Source organism: Schistocerca serialis, chromosome 4 (assembly GCF_023864345.2).
Source record: "Schistocerca serialis cubense isolate TAMUIC-IGC-003099 chromosome 4, iqSchSeri2.2, whole genome shotgun sequence".
Taxonomy (NCBI): domain Eukaryota; kingdom Metazoa; phylum Arthropoda; class Insecta; order Orthoptera; family Acrididae; genus Schistocerca; species Schistocerca serialis.
The window spans coordinates 188,487,348-188,506,219 of record NC_064641.1 but is presented as its reverse complement, the minus strand read 5'-3'; the positions used below and the strand labels follow the sequence as shown (position 1 = coordinate 188,506,219).

Sequence of the window (18,872 nt, the reverse complement as noted above, 5' to 3'; positions counted from 1 at the left end):
CCAAATAGTATCAAAAGTCTGACAGATAACCAACAAGTATTTAAGAAGAAATTAAAAGAATTTCTGAATGACAACTCCTTCTACTCCATAGAGGAATTTTTAGATATAAATTAAGAAAAAAAATATTAAAAAAAATAAAAAAATAAAAATAAAAAAACACAAAAAAATAAAGTTGTTATATTAACTTAAGTATGTTGTTAAATTAACCTAATTATGTCATGTATTGGAAAATTTGACTCGTTCCACATCATTACGAAATATCGTATTCATGATCCATGGAACTAGTATTAATCTAATCTAATCTAATCTAACCACCACTTAGTGAGTAGATTTTTGATCTATCCAACTAATTTATTGTGTCAAAACCCTTATCACAGTATTGTATCTTCCAATGCATCTTCACCTACTTCCTCTTCTCTTTTTATACCATTTTTCTTTAGTTTGTTTCCTTTATATAGGTCCTTTATATATGTTCCTTCCCTTCTTCGATTAGTACTGGTCTTACACCTGAGCTCTTGATTTTCATACAGCTGTGTCTCTTCTTTCCAAAGGTCTATTTAATTTTCATACATGCGGCATCTATGTTTTTCATAGTTATGCATGCTTCCACATCCTTGCATGTGTCCTCTAACTATTCCTTCTTAGCTATTTGTGCTTTGTCAGTTCAATTTGTCTGGGACATTTGTATTCTCTTTTACTAGCTTCATTTGCTGCATTTTAATATTTTGTCCTATTGTCAGTTACATTTGGAGCCTCCTGTGTTATCTAGGGATTTCTACTAGGCCTGGTCTACTTACTTATCTGATTCTCTGCTGCCTTCACTGTTCCATCTCTAACACTAGTCCATCTTGTATTTTATTCATTTCACCCAATTCAGTGCAGTGTTGCCTTGCTCTTCCTCTAAAACTATCAACCACCTCGTTTTGCCACCTCTTTAGTTTCAATATGTAGCTCATAATCAGTCAGTTACGGCCAGAGTTCGCATCTGCCCCCGGAAATTTATTACACTTCAAGATCTGGTTGCTAAATTTGTATTGTCCCCAGGTCTCTGCCACATACAATTTTCTTTCATAATTCTTAAACCAAGTGCAAACAGTGATTAACTTAGGCTCTCTGCAAAATTCTACCAGGTGGTGTCCTCTTTCATTCCTTCCCCCCTCTGTCCATATTCTCCTCCTATTTTTCCTTCTCTTCCCTCTCCTACTACTGATATCCAGTCACAATTAGATTTTCTTCTCCTAGCTGACTAAGTACTTTATCTCATCATAAATTTGTTCATTCTCTTTGTCATTACAGATCTATTGGCATATGATCTTGTACTACTGTAGTGGGTGTTGACTTTGTGTGTTTTGTCTATGATAATGTGTTCACAATGGTATTCGTAGTAGCTTATTCACATTCCTACTTCCTTATTCATGATTAGGTCTATTCCTACATTATTTGTATTTCATTTTGTGTTGGTAACTCTATACTGACCTGACCAGAAGTCCTGTTCTCACTGCCACAATAATTCACTAATTCCCTCCATATCTTATTTGAATTTATCCATTTCCTTTTTTCAGTTCCGTAATCTACCCACCCAGTTACTGGGTCTGACATTCCCGGCACTGACACACCAGTTTTGTTCCTCCTGGTGATGATATCTGTGGGTAGTCCTTTCCTGGAGATCCAAATGGCTGATTATTTTACATGTGGAATACTTTACCCAAGGAGGTTTCATCACCATTAAGCTAGTTAAATCATCCAGACTGTTGCCCCCGCAACTACAGAAAAGGCTGCTGTCCCTTCTCTAGAACCATGTTAGTCTAGCCTATCCACAGATACCTCTCTGCTCTGATTGCAACTATGGCACAGCTATCAGGTTGTCAGTATCACTGACCCCCCCCCCCCCCCCTTCCCCCCGGGAGGAGGATTTAGTTAAAAGGATGAGTATGGAGCTGTAAGTAGTTGACTAGTAGGAAACTGGAAAGCTTCAATGAAAGTGATTTCTTAATCCTCTTTATATTTATATGACTTAAATCTTGTGTCTTTCTATAATTTAATATTTTTCCTTCCAATTTAAGTAAATACAAATTAATTTTGTAAGATAAATGTACTTAAATATGTATTTGAGTCTAAGGAAGGCAGTTTCTGTAAAATACAGTTTGGAGGTAAAAATCAAACAATGGAAAATCCAGGGTGGAATGTAACAGTATTATGAAAAGGAAAGTTGCTACTCACCATATAGTGGAGATGCTTAGTCACAACAAAAAGACTGTCACAAATAAAGACACACACACACACACACACACACACACACACACACAACTGCAGTCTTGGCCAACTGAAGCCAAGCCACTGTAGCTTTTTGACAAAGGCCTTACTGTCCGAAAGCTGACAATCTTTTTGTTGTGACCACCTGTGACTCAGCACCTCTGCTAGATGGTAAGAAGCAACTTTCCTTTTCATAATATGGTTTGGAGGTAGATAGTTGATTTAACCTATAGCAAATTGCGTAATGTCAATTACAAAAGAAGAAGGAAAAGAAACAGCAGTTAGTTATGTATTAACTGTGAGCTTATAATTGACTGAATCTTTTCTCTTTTCTTTCAGCCAACAGTAATGCTCAAAATTTGGATTGAAGAATTTTTATCAGTAAGTAGATGACTTGTTTTGAAAGTATATTATAAGTGATGTATTTTTGTAAGATTTTATGATTGTAGATACAATGCCTTAGTGAATATATTTTATATGAGAATAGTTTTTGATTTTTCTTTTTATATTTTGTGTAACTTCTGTTTCTTAACTATTGGGTGCACCTGTGCAATAAACTGCATCACTTCTATATCTCTTCTCCTTGTTGTAGCTGAGACATGTGTAAAGTAATAAATAAAAATAATAAATCAGGTGCTGTAGATACACTATGTGATAAAAAGTATCTGGACACCCCCAAAACCATACTTTTTCATGTTAGGTGCATTGTGCTGCCACCTACTGCCAGGTACTCCATATCAGTGACCTAGTAGTCATTAGACATCGTGAGAGAGAGCAGAATGGGATGCTCCACAGAACTCAGACTTAGAATGTGGTCAGGTGATTGGGTGTCACTTGTGTCATACTCCTGTACAAAAGATTTCCACACTGCCAAACATCCCTAGGTCCACCATTTCTGATGTGATAGTGAAGTGGAAACGTGAAGGGACACGTACAGCACAAAAGCGTACAAGCCGACCTCGTCTGTTGACTGAGAGAGACCACCAACAGTTGAAGAGGGTCGTAATGTGTAATAGGCAGACGTCTATCCAGACCATCACACAGGAAATCCAAACTGCATCAGAATCCACTGCGAGTACTATGACAGTTAGGCGGGAGATGAGAGGACTTGGATTTCATGGTTGAGCAGCTGCTCATAAGCCACACATCACGCCGGTAAATGCCAAATGACACCTCGCTTGGTGTAAAGAGCGTAAACATTGGACGATTGAGCAATGGAGAAATGTTGCGTGGAGTGACGAATCACAGTAAACAATGTGGCGATCCGATGGCAGGGTGTGAGTATGGCAAATGCCTGGTGAACGTCATCTGCCAGAATGTCTAGTGCCAACAGTAAAATCTGGAGGCAGTGGTGTTGTGGTGTGGTCATGTTTTTCATGGAGGGCACTTGCACCATCACAGCAAAGGCCCACATTGGTGTTTTAAGCACCTTCTTGCTTCCCACTGTTGAAAAGCAATTCAGGGATGGCGATTGCATCTTTCAACACGATCGAACACCTGTTCATAATGCATGACCTGTGGCGGAGTGGTTACATGACAATAACATCCTTGTAATGGACTGGCCTGCACAGAGTCCTGATCTGAGTCCTATAGAACAACTTTGTGTTTTGGAACGCCGGCTTTGTACCAGGTCTCACCGACCGACATCAATACCTCTTCTCAGTGCTGCACTCCGTGAAGAATGTGCTGTCATTCCCCAAGAAACCTTCCAGCACCTGATTGAACATATGCCTGGGAGAGTGGAAGCTGTTGTCAAGGCTAAGGGTGGGCCAACACCATATTGAGTTCTAGCATTACCGGTGAAGGGCACCACGAACTTGTAAGTCATTTTCAACCAGGTGTCCGGATACTTTTGATCACGTAGTGTATCTGCAAAAATTTGTTATGATCACAGATTCATTCAAAAAATTCATTTTCTTCGTTAGTAACTTTTGTATGTATCAGCTCCAAAGCAAACATCTAACATTTGTGAGAGTCAGGACTTCTGTATAATTTTCCAGTGTTTCTTTATAGAACTGTACATTCTCATTGGCATTGGTGTGATATATAGGTTTCTATTAAGAACATAATTGCAGTAATGTGATTCTTGACATTTTCCCTGCGTAATTAGTATTTGGTGAGTTACAACCTTGCAACTAATTAATGTCAACATCTCCTCATTATACTTTGGCTGACAACCATTCAGTCTTATTCACTCACCTGAAGATGGCTGCTTGGTTTTCAGCCAAAATAGTACGGCAATAGTAGATGCTATCTGGCTGCAACCCAAACGTTATGGAATACCATTGAGCCACGTGGAGTGGCCGCGCGGTTAGAGGCGCCATGTCACTGATTGCGCGGCACATCCTGCTGGAGGTTAGAGTTCTCCCTTGGGCATGGGTGGGTGTGTTGTTCTTAGCATAAGTTAGTTTTAGTAGCATGTAAGTCTAGGGACCGATGGATGACCTCAGCAGTTTGGTCCCTTAGGAATTAACACACACACACACACACACAATTTTGTGTAGTATTTGATCTCAACAAACGAAATTTCAGCAGATCCATACTGTTGATTGTTGCAGTTCCTCCCCTCCCCCCCTCCTCTCTTCTCTGACTCGACTGATCCCATTGTTAAGTCTTAGTCAGTCTGGCTTTTCCTTAGGTTCTGAACAGTATTGAGGTCTTTGCTTACTTCTATCACCTTTTTGGCTAATTAAAGCCTGGTCCCTTATTTCGGGTTTGACTCGCTGTTTTCTTTTTTCATAATTTTGACAGAATTGTGAATGTAATTTTGAATTGGCCGTTAGGCAGTTGCATCTTTTCATAGTACATACAGAAGACCACATGCTGACCTAAACTCAGTCACCTTGTATTCTTCTACCTCAATAAATACCACTATCAACATAATGCTGTTTAGAAGCACATGATGAATGTTGCCATCTGCAAGCTGAGCTGTGAACTCTCTTCTTGCATGTGATGTCTGACGGCTTGGCTCTGCCAGTGCACACTGGCGACCGCACTCCCACAGATGTCAGAAATAGTGTGTGTTCATGGGCATGACATTACTCGGTGTCCAAATGGCATACTGTCACAAATGGCAAATCCAGCAGTCATTACCCAATCATTTTATCGATACCATGTTAGAGACCCCCTGGATGCTCTACTGAGATGGTCTCTACCAAAAGCCAGTTGGGAAGAACACTCCTCTGAAGCCTATATCATGATAACCCAAGGAAAAAACATTGGTGAATCGGTGCAAGAATCACCAAAGTGATTACCTAGTCAGTGTATAATACAGAACCATTAGCCACTCAAAGCGTAATACAGACCATTGCTCTTCCGGACTTCTTTCAGGCCTACACCATGGGAATAGCTGAGGCAAACAGAAACAGAGGGAGAGCATTACAATGTCAGATGATGTAGCCCTCTGTCTATAATCTAGTTTTATATAAAATGATAAGTACAATTCCATGAAACAGTTGAAGTAGGACTGTGTTGCTTCAATGAACACACACAACAGATGCCCAGGTATGGCAAAGCTGCGATGTATCAGTGGACATTATTTTCCAGCCGGAATACGTGGAGTTTTAGACCGAAGAATACTCCATATTAATCCTTTCGAAATAATGAAATTACTAGCGAGGCATTGTGCCAAAATATTAGCATCAGACCATTTTCACACCAGTTTTTATCCAACACTGAATTTTAATAGAACCAAGTAATTCTGTCTTTTAATATTTGAGAAATAGACCTATAACACACTTTCAGAAACTGGGAATTCAACACTGCACTTGTGCAATGTGAAATTACTTCACCACCTTAGTGACTAACAGAGTTCTGAAGATATTTAACAAGATTTGACATTATACCAAATTGACAAATGGTAAAAACCTCACAGTATAGACAGCTACAGACTAAACAGTTTAACAGCTGTGCTATGCAAATATCTGGAGTGGATGGTCTGACACAGTGTTTGTTGTGTGGAAATGAGATTTTCTTTCAGTGTGGTTTTTGAAATTTAGATCCATAACCAACCACCTTTCAAAATTGGTATGGTTTCAGGAAGACATCCCCCCCTTCTACACCTGGTGTAGAGGTCTTTCCTGAAAGTTACATGTATCTTAGTTGCATTAAACGGATGGTTCTTCTGAGGCAATCTATCAACTTTTAATAAAAATTTCTTACTCCAGAGATATTTCAGAGGTAGAGTTGGTACAGCTCTTAGCAATCAACATTTTCAGTAAAAGAGAGTTGCATAGGGTTTGATCTTGAGTGCTCCTGCCTTCACATTTGCTAGAAACAGAATTGTCATTGTTGTGGGACTGAACGTATTGTTGTTCTATGTCTCTACAATCAACAGTGTCTCATCTTCAAACAGCTGTTTGGTAAATGTGGGTATGGGCCCATAATTCGGGGTTACTCCTCATAAAGCAGATAAAGTCCTGCCTATGCAGAAATTAAACTGTACTTCCTTGAAAATAGCTCTTGGGGACCAGATCAGAAAGTTCTAGTAAAATTTTACCAGTCATTTATTTTAACCAGTTGGACCATGGGTGTGTCGCTCATGAGTTGGCAACAATGGTTGAGGACTACTAGGCCCTGTGCACCACAGTAGAGTCAGTCTTGGGACTGTAGATTTCTGCTTTGAGTCGTCCTGATACTCTCCTTGTAGAAGTAGTTATTCTACCCTTAAACAGTTCAGCCAAAAACCGTTTTATTGTGTGCTTAAGATTTATTTAAGTCCATAACATCCCTATACAGGACACTTTTTTCTACAACCCCAACATTCATCTCCTTCTTAATAATTTGAAAACAGTGAGAACAGCTGCAGTTACACTAAGACATGCATTGGGAGGTCTTTTTCCCTCACATTTTCTTGCCCACCCATCTCACAGTCTGCCCCATTGAAAGTATCCCCTTTAGTCCAGTTTACTGAGTGAGATACCTAATTTTTTCGCCTTAAATTACTTTTCACCCATTAAAGACATTTTTGATATGTTTTCACCTAGGTGAACAGTTACCTGGGCTTCATGAAACACAGTTGTGCTTGCAGCTTTATTTATCACCGAGAGACGGCCATCAACATTTTCTAAATGGAACTATATTATTTTGTGCTGCTAGAATAACAGATATTAGTGTGCCAGTCATGGTGTACATCTTCCATCTCAGCTCTTGTCCCGGTGGGACATACAGCTGTGCACTTCCTCTCGATGCTTGTACCTTTACATGTGCATATTCTGCAACTACTTGTATTGGTGGTCTGAGTTAATTTTTCTCTGTAACACAGTTCTTGCGACAGTCACAGCTCTTGACCCGACTGTGGTATTGGTAAAATTTTTCTGTTGGCTCATTGGTTATTTAGGTAAAGTAACTTATAACCATGCCGTTGAGTTCCTTGGGTATCCTAAATATAATCAACAACTCTCAAAGCAATACTTATTATTATCTGTTTATGTGTCACTTCCTGACACGACATGTCATTGAATTTAGAAATTCAGTAACTTGAATATTTCACATAAAATTTCAAATCTTGGTTTTTTAACTTTATTCTGTTTTAATTATTTGTTCTGATTGTCAATATCATTTAATTATCTAAATGGATTTGCTTTTCACTGCTTAAATGTCAGCTGTATTACAGTTTTGTGCAAACATGAATGTATTTACTTTTTCAATTGCATTAATGGATATGATTCTCTCAAAGGATTGTTAATTTCATGTGTACTGGTTTTCTTCAATTTACAGACAGTAAGTCGACTAGATCCAAAATTCATTGCATTACATTGTCAGGAAGTTGGTGGAAAAAATTATGAACGTAGCATGAAACATGTTGAATACTTCGTGAGGTAGGTATCTATTTAGAATAAAATTAATAAATCGTAATTAATAGTTCAAACAATGGAAAATCCAGGACTGAATAATGCAGTATTATGAAAAGGATTGCTTACAACATCCATATACCAGAGATGGAGTTGCAGGTAGGCACAACCAAAAGACTGTCAAACAATCAAGCTTTCGCCCAAAAAGGCCTTCATTGGAATTAGACAACATGCACACATGCCCCCCCCCCCCCCCCCCTGCTCCCACACACACAGTATCTGGCTGCCAAGGCCAGACTGCAAACAGGAGTGCAAGAGATGGGAGAAGCATTCTGGGTGGTAAAGGTAAGTAGGAGGCTGGGATGGGAAGGGGAAGGGTGGGGGACGGTGAAGTGCTGCTTGTGGGAACATACAGAGAAGTAAAGGCTCTGGGTGCATAAGTGGAATAGAGGGCTGTGTAGTGCTGGAGTGTGAACAGGGACGGGGATAGGCGGGTGTAGGACAATGACTAATGAAAGTTGAGACCAGGAGGGTCTCAGACACACAGGATATACTGTGGGGAGACTTCCTATCTGAGCAGTTCAGAAAAGCTGATGTTGGTAGGAAGGATACAGATGGCACAGGCTGTGAAGCAGTCATTAAAATGGAGAACATAGTTTTGGGCAGTGTACTCAGCAACTGGATGGTCTAGCTGTGTCTTGGTCAGTTTGTTGGTGGCCATTCATGTCGACAGACAGCTTGTCGATTGTCATGCCCATGTAGAATGCAGTACCGTGCTTGAAGCTTAGCTTGTAGATCACAAGACTGGTTTCGTTTGTAACCCTGCCTCTAATGGGATAGGTGATGCATATGACCAGACTGGATTGGATGGTGGTGGGAGGATGTTTGGGACAGGTCTTGCATCTAGGTCTGTTACAGGGATGTGAGCTATGAGCCAAGGGGTTGGGAGCAGGGGTTGTGAAGGGATGGACAAGGACATAATGTAGGTTTGGTGGATGGCAGAATATCACTGTGGAAGGGAGGACATTCCCCATTTCATTGCACGGTGAGAGGTAGTCGAAACCCTGGCAGAGAATGTTATTCAGTTGCTTCATTCCTGGGTGGTACTGAGTCATAAGGGAAATGCTCCTCTGTGGCTGGACAGTGGGACTTTGGGAGGAGGAGGGGGGGGGGGTGACTGGAGAGATAAGGCATGGGAGATCTGTTTCTGTACAAGGTTGAGAGGGTAATTACATTCTGTGAATGCTTCAGTGAGACCCTTGGTATATTTGAAGGGGGCTCTTCGCTGCTACAGTTGGGATGGCACAGGTGGCTAGGCTGTATGGAAGGGACTTCGTGGTCTGGAACAGGTGGCAGCCATCAAAATGTAGGTATTGCTGATGGTTGGTAGGTCTGATGTGGACAGAGGTACTGATGTAGTCATCTTTGAGGTGGAGGTCAACAGCAAGGAAGGTGGCTTGTTGGGTTGAGGAGGACCAGGTAAAGTGAATGAGGGAAAAGGAGTTGAGGTTCTGGAGAAATGTGAATAGGGTGCCCTTGCACTTGATCCAGATCACGAAGATATCAGTAAATCTGAACCAGTTGAGCAGTTTAGGATTCTGGGCAATTAGAAAGGACTCCCTTGAATAAGTTTGCATAGGATGATGCCATGTGGGTGTCCATTGTCACACCCTGGATTTGTTCATTGCTTGGCTCATGGAATCCTCCAAAATGGCTTACCATCAAACTACATACCTCCGGCTGCAACTTTTCCTTCCACAATGACTTCCACCTGTTCAGATTGTGCCAGTCCTTAACCCTCACTGACATTGTCCTGTAAAACATTGTCAGGCTCAAACCTCCTTGCAATACCTCCTCTCCACCTGTAAAATTCTCCTGCTTTGCAATCCCAGATTCCTGGATCCCGTATCACACATTGAAGCTCTTGCCCTACAGAAACTAGAGTAGCATGCGCAGTGCTACCTCAAAGTACTCTGCAACCTGATAACTTCCTTCTCCCGCCTTGGTATACACTATCACTACTTGTACAACAGCCTCCCCCACATTCCATCAAAGCTGGCAAGCCCTGCCTCACAGACATACTACATTTACCCAACCCACAAACACTCCATACCACAAATAAACAGAATCCAGGTCTTCAATGTACCTGAAACACAGTCATGAACCTTTACTCAAAAGCCTTAGCCTGACATAATTAGCAGTCCCTTAAAAAGGCCTCACCTTTTGCCCCACTACCAAATTCAGTCTTGCAGGACGTGTTAAGGACTTTGTCTCCTTCTCTGGTCTTTTTAAAGCAGAAACACTTCTTTTGCCACCAACTCTACCAATCAGACTCAACCAAGGACCAGTGTTGAACCCTGCCTAACTGAGTTCACTCCTTTATCCAACTGTGATCCACCCCCACTGCCCCCAAATCACCACCTGCTAACTTTCCAGAATTTCTTAACCTCGAACCTTGCCTCACTTTTATTCCCCAGATCGCTCAACTTGCACGTTAACCATACATCTCCAGAAAGAACTGCAATCCACCAGCTAAAAATTGATCCTGACCTTATAATCATGCCTGTTGACAAAGGATCCACCATTGTTTTGAAGTGCAAAGAGTACCTGATGGAAGGGCTCCACCTCCTTTCTGGTTCATCCACCTACAAACCATGCCACAATGACTGCATTCCAGAAATCCTGCAGGATCTACAGTCTCTCCTCAAATCCGTAGGCCCACCGCAGCGAGTCCATCTCTCTACTCACCTCTACCACCCTATCACCTCGACCTACCCTCATATATAAAAGATAACAACCATTTCCTCCACCTACTCTCAACAGTTCCTGCTCATTTATCCCATAGTGCCCTTTTCATCACTATTGATGTCGCCTCCTTTTACACTAACATCCCAAATGCCCATGACCTTGCTGCTATTGAACACTACCTTTCTCAAAGCCTGACAGATTCCAAACCTACCCTTCCTTCCAAGTTGTCATGACCAACCGTATCCTCACCCACAATTACTTCTCCTGTGAAGGCATCACATACAAACAATTCTGAGGTAATGAGCACCCCCATGGTATAACCCTTTGCCACCCCGTTCACGAGCCATTTTGAGGAGTCCTTTCTAACCACCCCCAGAATCCTAACCACCTCACGTGATTCAGATTAATTGATGACATTTTCATGATCTGGATTGTGGGTGAGGGTAACCTATCCAAATTTCTCCTGAACCTCAACACCGTCTCCCCCACTCGCTTCATCTGATCCTTCTCAACCCAAAAAACCACCTTCCTCAATGTTGACCTCCACCTCAAAAAATGGACACATCAGTACCTCTGACTGTATAACTCTTACTAACCACCAGCAATACCCCCACTTCGGCAGCTGCCACCCGTTCCATTCCAAGAAGAATCTTCCATTCGGCCTGCCCACCCGTGGCCGTCACATCTGTAGTGAAGAGCAGTCCCTCTCAAAATACACGAAGGGTTTCACTGAGGCGTTCATAGAATGTAATTACCCTCCCAACTTTGTACAGAAACAGATCTCTCCTGCCATACCTCTCCAGTCACCCCCTACATCTCGAAGTCCCACCATCCAGCAACAGAGGAGCATTCCCCTCGTGGCTTAGTACCACCCAGGACTGGAGCAACTGAATCACAGTTTCCACCAGGATTTTGGCTACCTGTCATCATGCCCTGACATGAGGCCTGTTCTACCCACTATTATTCTCACCCCTCCCACAGTGGTATGCCACTCCCACCAACCTACATTATTATATCCTCGTCCATCCCCACACAACCCCTGCTTGCAACCCCTTGTTCATGGCTCAAACCCTGTAATAGAGCTAGATGCAAAATCTGTGCCATACATCTTTCCACCATCACCTGCTTCAGTCTGGTCACAAGCATCACCTGTCCCACCAGAGGCACGGCTACCTGTGAAATCAGTCCTGTGATCTACAAGCTAAGCTGCAAGCACTGTGCTGTTTTCTACATGGGCATGACAATCAATGAGATGTCTGTCCAAATGAATGTATACTGACAAACTGTGGCCAAGGAACAGCTGGACCATCCAGTTACTGAGCACACTGCCCAGCACAGTGTTCGCCATTTTAAGGATTGCTTCACAGCCTGTGCCATCTGTATCCTTCTTACCAATACCAGCTTTTCTGAATTGTGCACATGGGAACTCTCCCTGCAATATATACTACATTCTCATAGCCCTCCTAGCCTCAATGTTCATTTATCATTGTTCTACACCCACCTATCCTCTTTCCTGTCACACTGCAGCACTACACAGCCTCTATTCCACCTTTGTGTCCACAGTCTTTTACTTCTCTCCTTTTCCACTGGCCCCTATGTCCAACCTACTGACTGCACCAAGCTGCTCTACCATCTCTCCACTTTGTCTCTGTATTATCTCACAAGCAGCACTTTACCATCCCTAACCTCTACTATGCTATCCCTCCCCTCCCCACCCCAGCCTCTCCTTACCCTCACTCTCCAGATTGCTTCTCTCAACATGCACCGCTGCTTAGTCTGGCGTCAGTAGTCAGAGACTGTGGTCGTGTGTGTGTGTGTGTGTGTGTGTGTGTGTGTGTGTGTAGTCTAATTTTGATGAAGGCCTTTTTGGCCAAAAGCTTACTTGTTTGACAATCATTTTGTTGTTCCTATCTGCGACTCAGCAGCTCTACTATATGGTGAGTAGTAATCTATCCATTTAGTAATTAATAGTTCCTCCAAGTTATAAAACTTCCTTATTGTACCTGTACTGGTATTCAGAATACATCTTCAAAAAAATGTTACTGAACCCTCGACAGTCAAAACCGATAAAATTGTGATATTCTAAAGTACGCAGAAAAGTCTTAGGGTTTATAGTCATAGATTTCTTTCTTGGAACCATAGAGAAGAGAAATAAATATGTGGCTATTGTTGCACTGTGAATTAGAACAAAATAGACGAAAAACAAATTGAATTTAAAAATGGGCAACAAAAGTATTCTACAGTTGTTGCAAATGAGCTTTTCATGTGACACCTGAATGTTACTTTTTCTTTATTATGTTGCTGTTTGTAAATATTGATCAAGTTTTGCCACATTCTTAGAAACATTGTTTCATTAGGTGAAAGGAAATGATTTTATATGAACTTTTGATTTATGAGGAACATAACATGGCTTTGCAACAAGCAGTTTATTGAATCTCTGCCTATATTTATGTGCAGTTGCATTTTGCAAAGGTTTCATCAGTCAAACTATGAATGTTCTTGAAAATAATTTAGGAGTAAAGGAGACCACTCACCAAATTGCAAAAGTGACGAGTTGTCGACAGGCACAAACAAATGAGAAATAAAACGTGCTAGCTTTGGAAAAATCCTTTCTCGAACTAGAGTACAGATCCACAGATGCACTCACATGCCGAGGCCATCTTACCCACGAGTCCAGATCATGAAGATTTATTGAAAGTGAACCAGAGAAGAGGTTTGGGGTTTTGGAAGGCTAGGAAGGCTTCCTTTCGTAAAAAGTATGAGTAAAACTCTTAGCCATTTCCTGTAGACTGTGGTCTTAGTATGTCGTATATTGCCAGCGTGTGGTGATAGAAAGAATGCCTATTATATGTCTGAAAAATTCTTATATCTTGTAAATACATTGTAACAAAAGCAGTTGATCCTGTTTATCTAGTTACTTGCTGAGATGAAGTGCTTCTTCCAAATTAGAGAAAAATTACTTAACTTCTGAAGTACCTACTGAAGGCCCCTCTCACATGACCATACCATAAAATCATATTCGCTTGGTTCATGCATTCGGGACATCATTAATACAGCAAGTGCACAGCAGACAGTTTCGTGCAACAAATCTGTCGTGAAAGAATTCATGGCTAGCTTACAAGTTAGTAAACTGATTTTTGGACATACAAAAATTTGTTTCCGTGGACTCCTTATTGAAAGCAATAAATTGTATTGGTGTGGACTTGAAATGGAAGAGTTACTTACAGAAATTATATTGTGGCATCATCCGACACGACATGTTAGAAACCATAAGTCTGTGAATCTGAAAGATCAGAGAGGTGATCTTTTGACAGCAGAACTTGAACAGACAGTTAAGATCATGGAAGGTAAGAGAGCATCTGCAGTTATTACCTAACAATACAATTGATTGAATACTTTCATGCTAATGTGATGAATACACTGTACGAACTTGGGCATAGAATTTATGAAAGTGTTGTACTGCCAAAGTATTTTAAGAGATAAGTAATCATACCTCAACTGAAAATGCCGTCAGCACAAAAATGTGAGCAGTACTGAGCACTTAGACTTGCCTCAAAAATCTTAATAAGAAGAATTTTAATAATAATAACTTAATTACAAGAATTTTAGGCAGTTGAAGGTATGCATACCAATGATAAGTGGCATCCTAAAAAGGATACTCTCACATCAAACACAGAAAAATGGTTCTATACGTTCAGAAAGCAATTGCCAGAATGAATTGAGAGAAGCTTCAGGTATTGAAAGATAATGATGTGTTGTATAAAGACTAAAAGTTAATATGGGATCTGCACAAAGATGAGATAGCAGTTGTGAAATTTGGCAAATGCTGGCAAGATACACTGGTAAGAGGAGGACTCATCTGAGAGTTATTACTTCCACTCACATTGTTCAGGGTATGCAGTAAATAAAAAAAGTTAATACCTAGTAAGAAGAAAATCTGAGAGATGTGGGAAAGGTTACATATTTCAGGATTTGCTGAAAGTAAAGGAGACCCACAGGAATCTTAAAGTTAATTGAGGTTATTCTTAGCCTTGAATATAGCCTGAAAATGAATAAAGAGAAACCAATGGCACTTCTTGTGAGGAAACACAATACAAGACAGATATAGTTCCAGGAGGACAGCAACTGAAGAACATAGAGTTGTGTATCTCAGTAGTAAGCTGAGAGATGAATGCAGGTTGAAGGAATAGTTTTATTGTATTTCAGTCTCAATCACAAAGAAGTGGCTCTGTCATTATGACTCCTGTAAAACAGCCTGGAAGATCTTACAAGCAGAATAAACCTGTGTGTGACAGAGACTGTAAAAAACCATGGGTTTAAGGAATCAACTTAAGGCTTTTATTGGGAATGTTTTCCTGTTATGGTGTGAAAGATGGACAATTGGAGCAGAGGAGTGACAGGAGTTGATGATTTTGGGATGTGATATTGCTGCAGCTGGATGTTTTCTTACAAAGAAGTTTACTGGTGAATGCAAGACCAACCATTGTAGAAGGTTCAGTAGGTGGAAAATTGCAAGAGGAATACTCATAATTATGTCTACTTAACAAATTAATAGTGGCATATGGTTTCAGTTCTACATAGAATTGAAAATGTTTCTCCTCCTCCTCCTCCTCCTGCTGTTGCTTATTATTATTTTTATTATTTTGCCTTTCCTCATTCCGCTATGGGGTCAGCATTGTTATATGGGTTTTGCTGATGTAGTAGTTGGAGGCTGAATGCCTTTTGACACCCCCTTCCCCCCCCCCCCCCCCCTCCCCCCTCCCCCCCTTCAGAATGGAAATTGTGTATGCCAACTGTGTGTGTGTGTGTGTGTGTGTGTGTGTGTGTGTGTGTGTGTGTGTGTGTGTAGGGTAAATCTCTTACTCAAGTGTGAGAATGGTTTTAAAATGTTTGCATAGTGTGTATCTGAAGTGGGTTGTGGGTACCAGATTAATGTAGTTGGATGTGAGAAGCTCCCTAAAAACCACATCCAGACTGACTGATTCACCAGCCCTCATCCTTAATCTGCAAGGCAGATTCAGTCCAGGACAGGCTTGCCACTTCATATCCTGGAAGCAGTGCACTAGCATGCTCAGCCATCTGAGCAGGTAACAGAATTGAAAAAAACTGGCACAAGCTATAATATGCATTACCTTCAGAGACACTTTGCTGTGTGTGTGTGTGTGGGGGGGGGGGGGGGGGGGGGGGTGAGGGAAAATAATGTGAACAGTGATAGTAATTGAATGGTTGTTTGATGGTCAACAACACAGGTAAGGCATGTGCTCTGCTGGACTGTGTGTGTTTAGTACAGAATAGGCACCAGTGTAGGTTGTTTACGAGTAGTCCACACTTTGCATTTGCATTCAGAGGCTGAGGCTGGTGTGCAATGAAAGACCTAACACAGTTCCAAAGAAGGCAGATTGTGTGGGCCCGATTAGCTGTAGCATCAGTAACAAAGACAGCCAACTTGTTGAAAGTTCCAATAGCAACTGTTTCAACAGTTGTGACAGCCTACACAAATCATGGAAAGAAATCATCGTGTAAATGTAATAGTCGGTGCAGATCAAAACTAAATAAAAGAGATCATCATAGGCTAACACTAATTCTGTCAAAACAACACAAAACTATGGTGGCTGAAGTGACTGAAGAGCTCAGTAGTCATCTTAGAGGACCTGTCTCTATCAACAGTGTCCACTGAGAACTCTATAAAGGGATTATTCATGGACGAGCTGCTATACCGAAACCATTAGTGATGACAACCAATGCAAAAAAGTGTAAAACGTGGTGTCAGGAGCATAAATCCTGGATGGCTGATCAGTGGAAACACGTCATAAGGTCCAACGGGTCAACATTTTCGTTATTTCCAACATCGGCAGGGTTTTTGTACGAAGAACACCAAAAGAAGCCTACAATCCTGATTGCTTGATGCCAACAGTTAAGTGTGGAAATAGAAGTGTGGTGGTGTGGGCAGCCATATCATGGTATTCTGCTGGTCAGAGGCCTTCTTAAAGCCAACAATTATGCGAATATTTTAGGTGATCAGGTGCACCCCATGATTCAAATGTTGTTCCCCACCAATTACGCCATACTTCAGGTCGATAATGCAACCATTCACACAGCCAGGACAGTACAATCCTAGTATGAGGAGCATGCAACTGAACTACGGCATCTTCCCTGGCCAGCACAGTTCGCGGATTTGAACATCATCGAACCCTTGCGTGCGGTATTCAAGCACAAACTATGGAGCAGATTTCCGCATCCCTCGTCACTATAGGAGTTAGAAGAGGTTCTGATTGAAGAGTGGTATAACATTCCACTTCATGCCAGTATTCCTAGAAGAATTGCAGTTGTATTGTGGGCAGATGGGGTTAATAAATCTTTCCCAAGTAAGTACAGGTGTTCACATTATTTTGCACATCCCCTGTATTGTGTAAGGTCAAAATCAGTGAAGTAGCTTGTTGGAGCTGAAATAGTGAGAAAATTTATCATTTTCTTTATTGAGGTTTAAAGTTAAGAAGTGGACACACATGATCTCTGTGCTCATTAGCACATGATGAAGGTAATGAAAATGTGCTTAAACAAAACATTTAAAAAAAATCTGTTAACCATGCTCAGTATATAAAACTTTGTATATTATCTATACTGCAGGAAACTTAAAGAATAAACACATATTTTTGCTGTGTAACCAACTACTAATTATTGTTGCTATTACTTGAATTTGTTTAAAGATTTTAATTAGTTATAAAATATGCTAATCTACTTTTTAAATTTTTTTCCCCCAAGAAAGCATTCCAGATGAAGTTCCCAGTGATGTAATTTGCCTAGTTTGTGTGGTGTTCTGCACATAACAGGCTTGTCATCTTGTTACATTGTTTCAGGTTGCTTATGTCAAGTGAAGAACTGCGCTTATTTGATCGTGTGAGAGTTTATCTTGATGAAGATTACTCATCTGCGGAACATTTCACAGTAAGCACATACCATGAACCTGTCACTGCTGTTAAATATATGTTTTTTGTTATTTATAAATATCTTGTTTTTCAGGCTCTGGGGAACTTTTACTTCGTACATGAATCATTATCTGATGTTCTGATGTGGGATTTTTCAGGTATGTCTTCAGTAGATTCATTATTTTCATGTCTTGTACTATAACTGAGCAATAAAGCTATAAATTGGTATAGCATGCTAATAGCACTGTATTGAATTTTTTGGTTTATTCCAGTTGAAAAAATAAAATTAATCTATCCATATAACTGGTGGTGGAGTTCCATTGCTGTGAATTACGTTACTTCAACAAATACAGCAACCAGCCACTTTTTTGCCAGTTGTTGTGTTTCTTAAACTAAAAAAAATAAGTTTCTCTACTCTTACTCTATCAAAGCATTGTCACCTGAAGGTAAAATATTAGAAAATAAAAAATGTGCAGATTCTGAAGAAAGGAAAAATTGCCACTAATTAGAGAGCATGTTTCGGGCATTGGTGTGAAGACTGCAGTAAATAACCTTTCATTTGACTTTAATGTTACAGTATTAAATTGTAAATTAGATTTTATCTGAAATCCTGAACATAATTTCAACACATTTCTGATTAGTAGTTGTAAGTGTGAAATGGATGTATTAGATTGATATTGCTTAAACGAATAAATAAGTCAAATGAATAAGGTTATTTGGTTGCTGTTCTATTCGTACCATTGAATAAATGGTTGAAGAGTTCCTCCAGGACATATTGCACAATGACAAACTTCATTTCCTTCATTTTGCAAACTAAATAATGTCAACATTTAAACAACTAGAGCAGTGTCATTGATATAAAAATGGTCTCTTTATAATAATAATGTAAATGTTTGATGCCATGCTTATCAAAATTAGTGTATTTATTCACCCAAAAGAAACTTCAGAGTTTTGTGCAGTTTATTGTAAGGGCTTTGCGCTGTGCATTATGTTCTACTTTTATGAATTTGAAACTTGGAAAATGTTCAACCTTTCTTTCCCCTCTACAATCACTAGGATATTTCATAGTTCTGTTGCAAATAGAGCAACATTGTGATACTGGCTAGTGAAAAATAGACAAGTCGGAAAATGAAAGATGTAGAAAACTAAAATG

General features: G+C 40.4%; 1 protein-coding gene across 5 annotated transcripts in view; it reads left to right on the top strand.

Moving 5' to 3' along the window:
• LOC126475247 (inositol polyphosphate-5-phosphatase A) overlaps window positions 1-18,872 on the top strand; it is a 327,646-nt gene that overhangs the window by 83,369 nt on the left and 225,405 nt on the right. For 4 of the 5 annotated variants that reach the window (XM_050102946.1, XM_050102949.1, XM_050102943.1 and 1 more), the window contains 4 exons: window positions 2,593-2,634; window positions 7,972-8,072; window positions 17,651-17,738; window positions 17,814-17,877. In XM_050102946.1, coding sequence (XP_049958903.1) covers window positions 2,593-2,634; window positions 7,972-8,072; window positions 17,651-17,738; window positions 17,814-17,877 — 295 coding nt within the window. The remainder of the gene's footprint in view (window positions 1-2,592; window positions 2,635-7,971; window positions 8,073-17,650; window positions 17,739-17,813; window positions 17,878-18,872) is intronic. The other variant, XM_050102944.1, reaches the window with a different exon arrangement.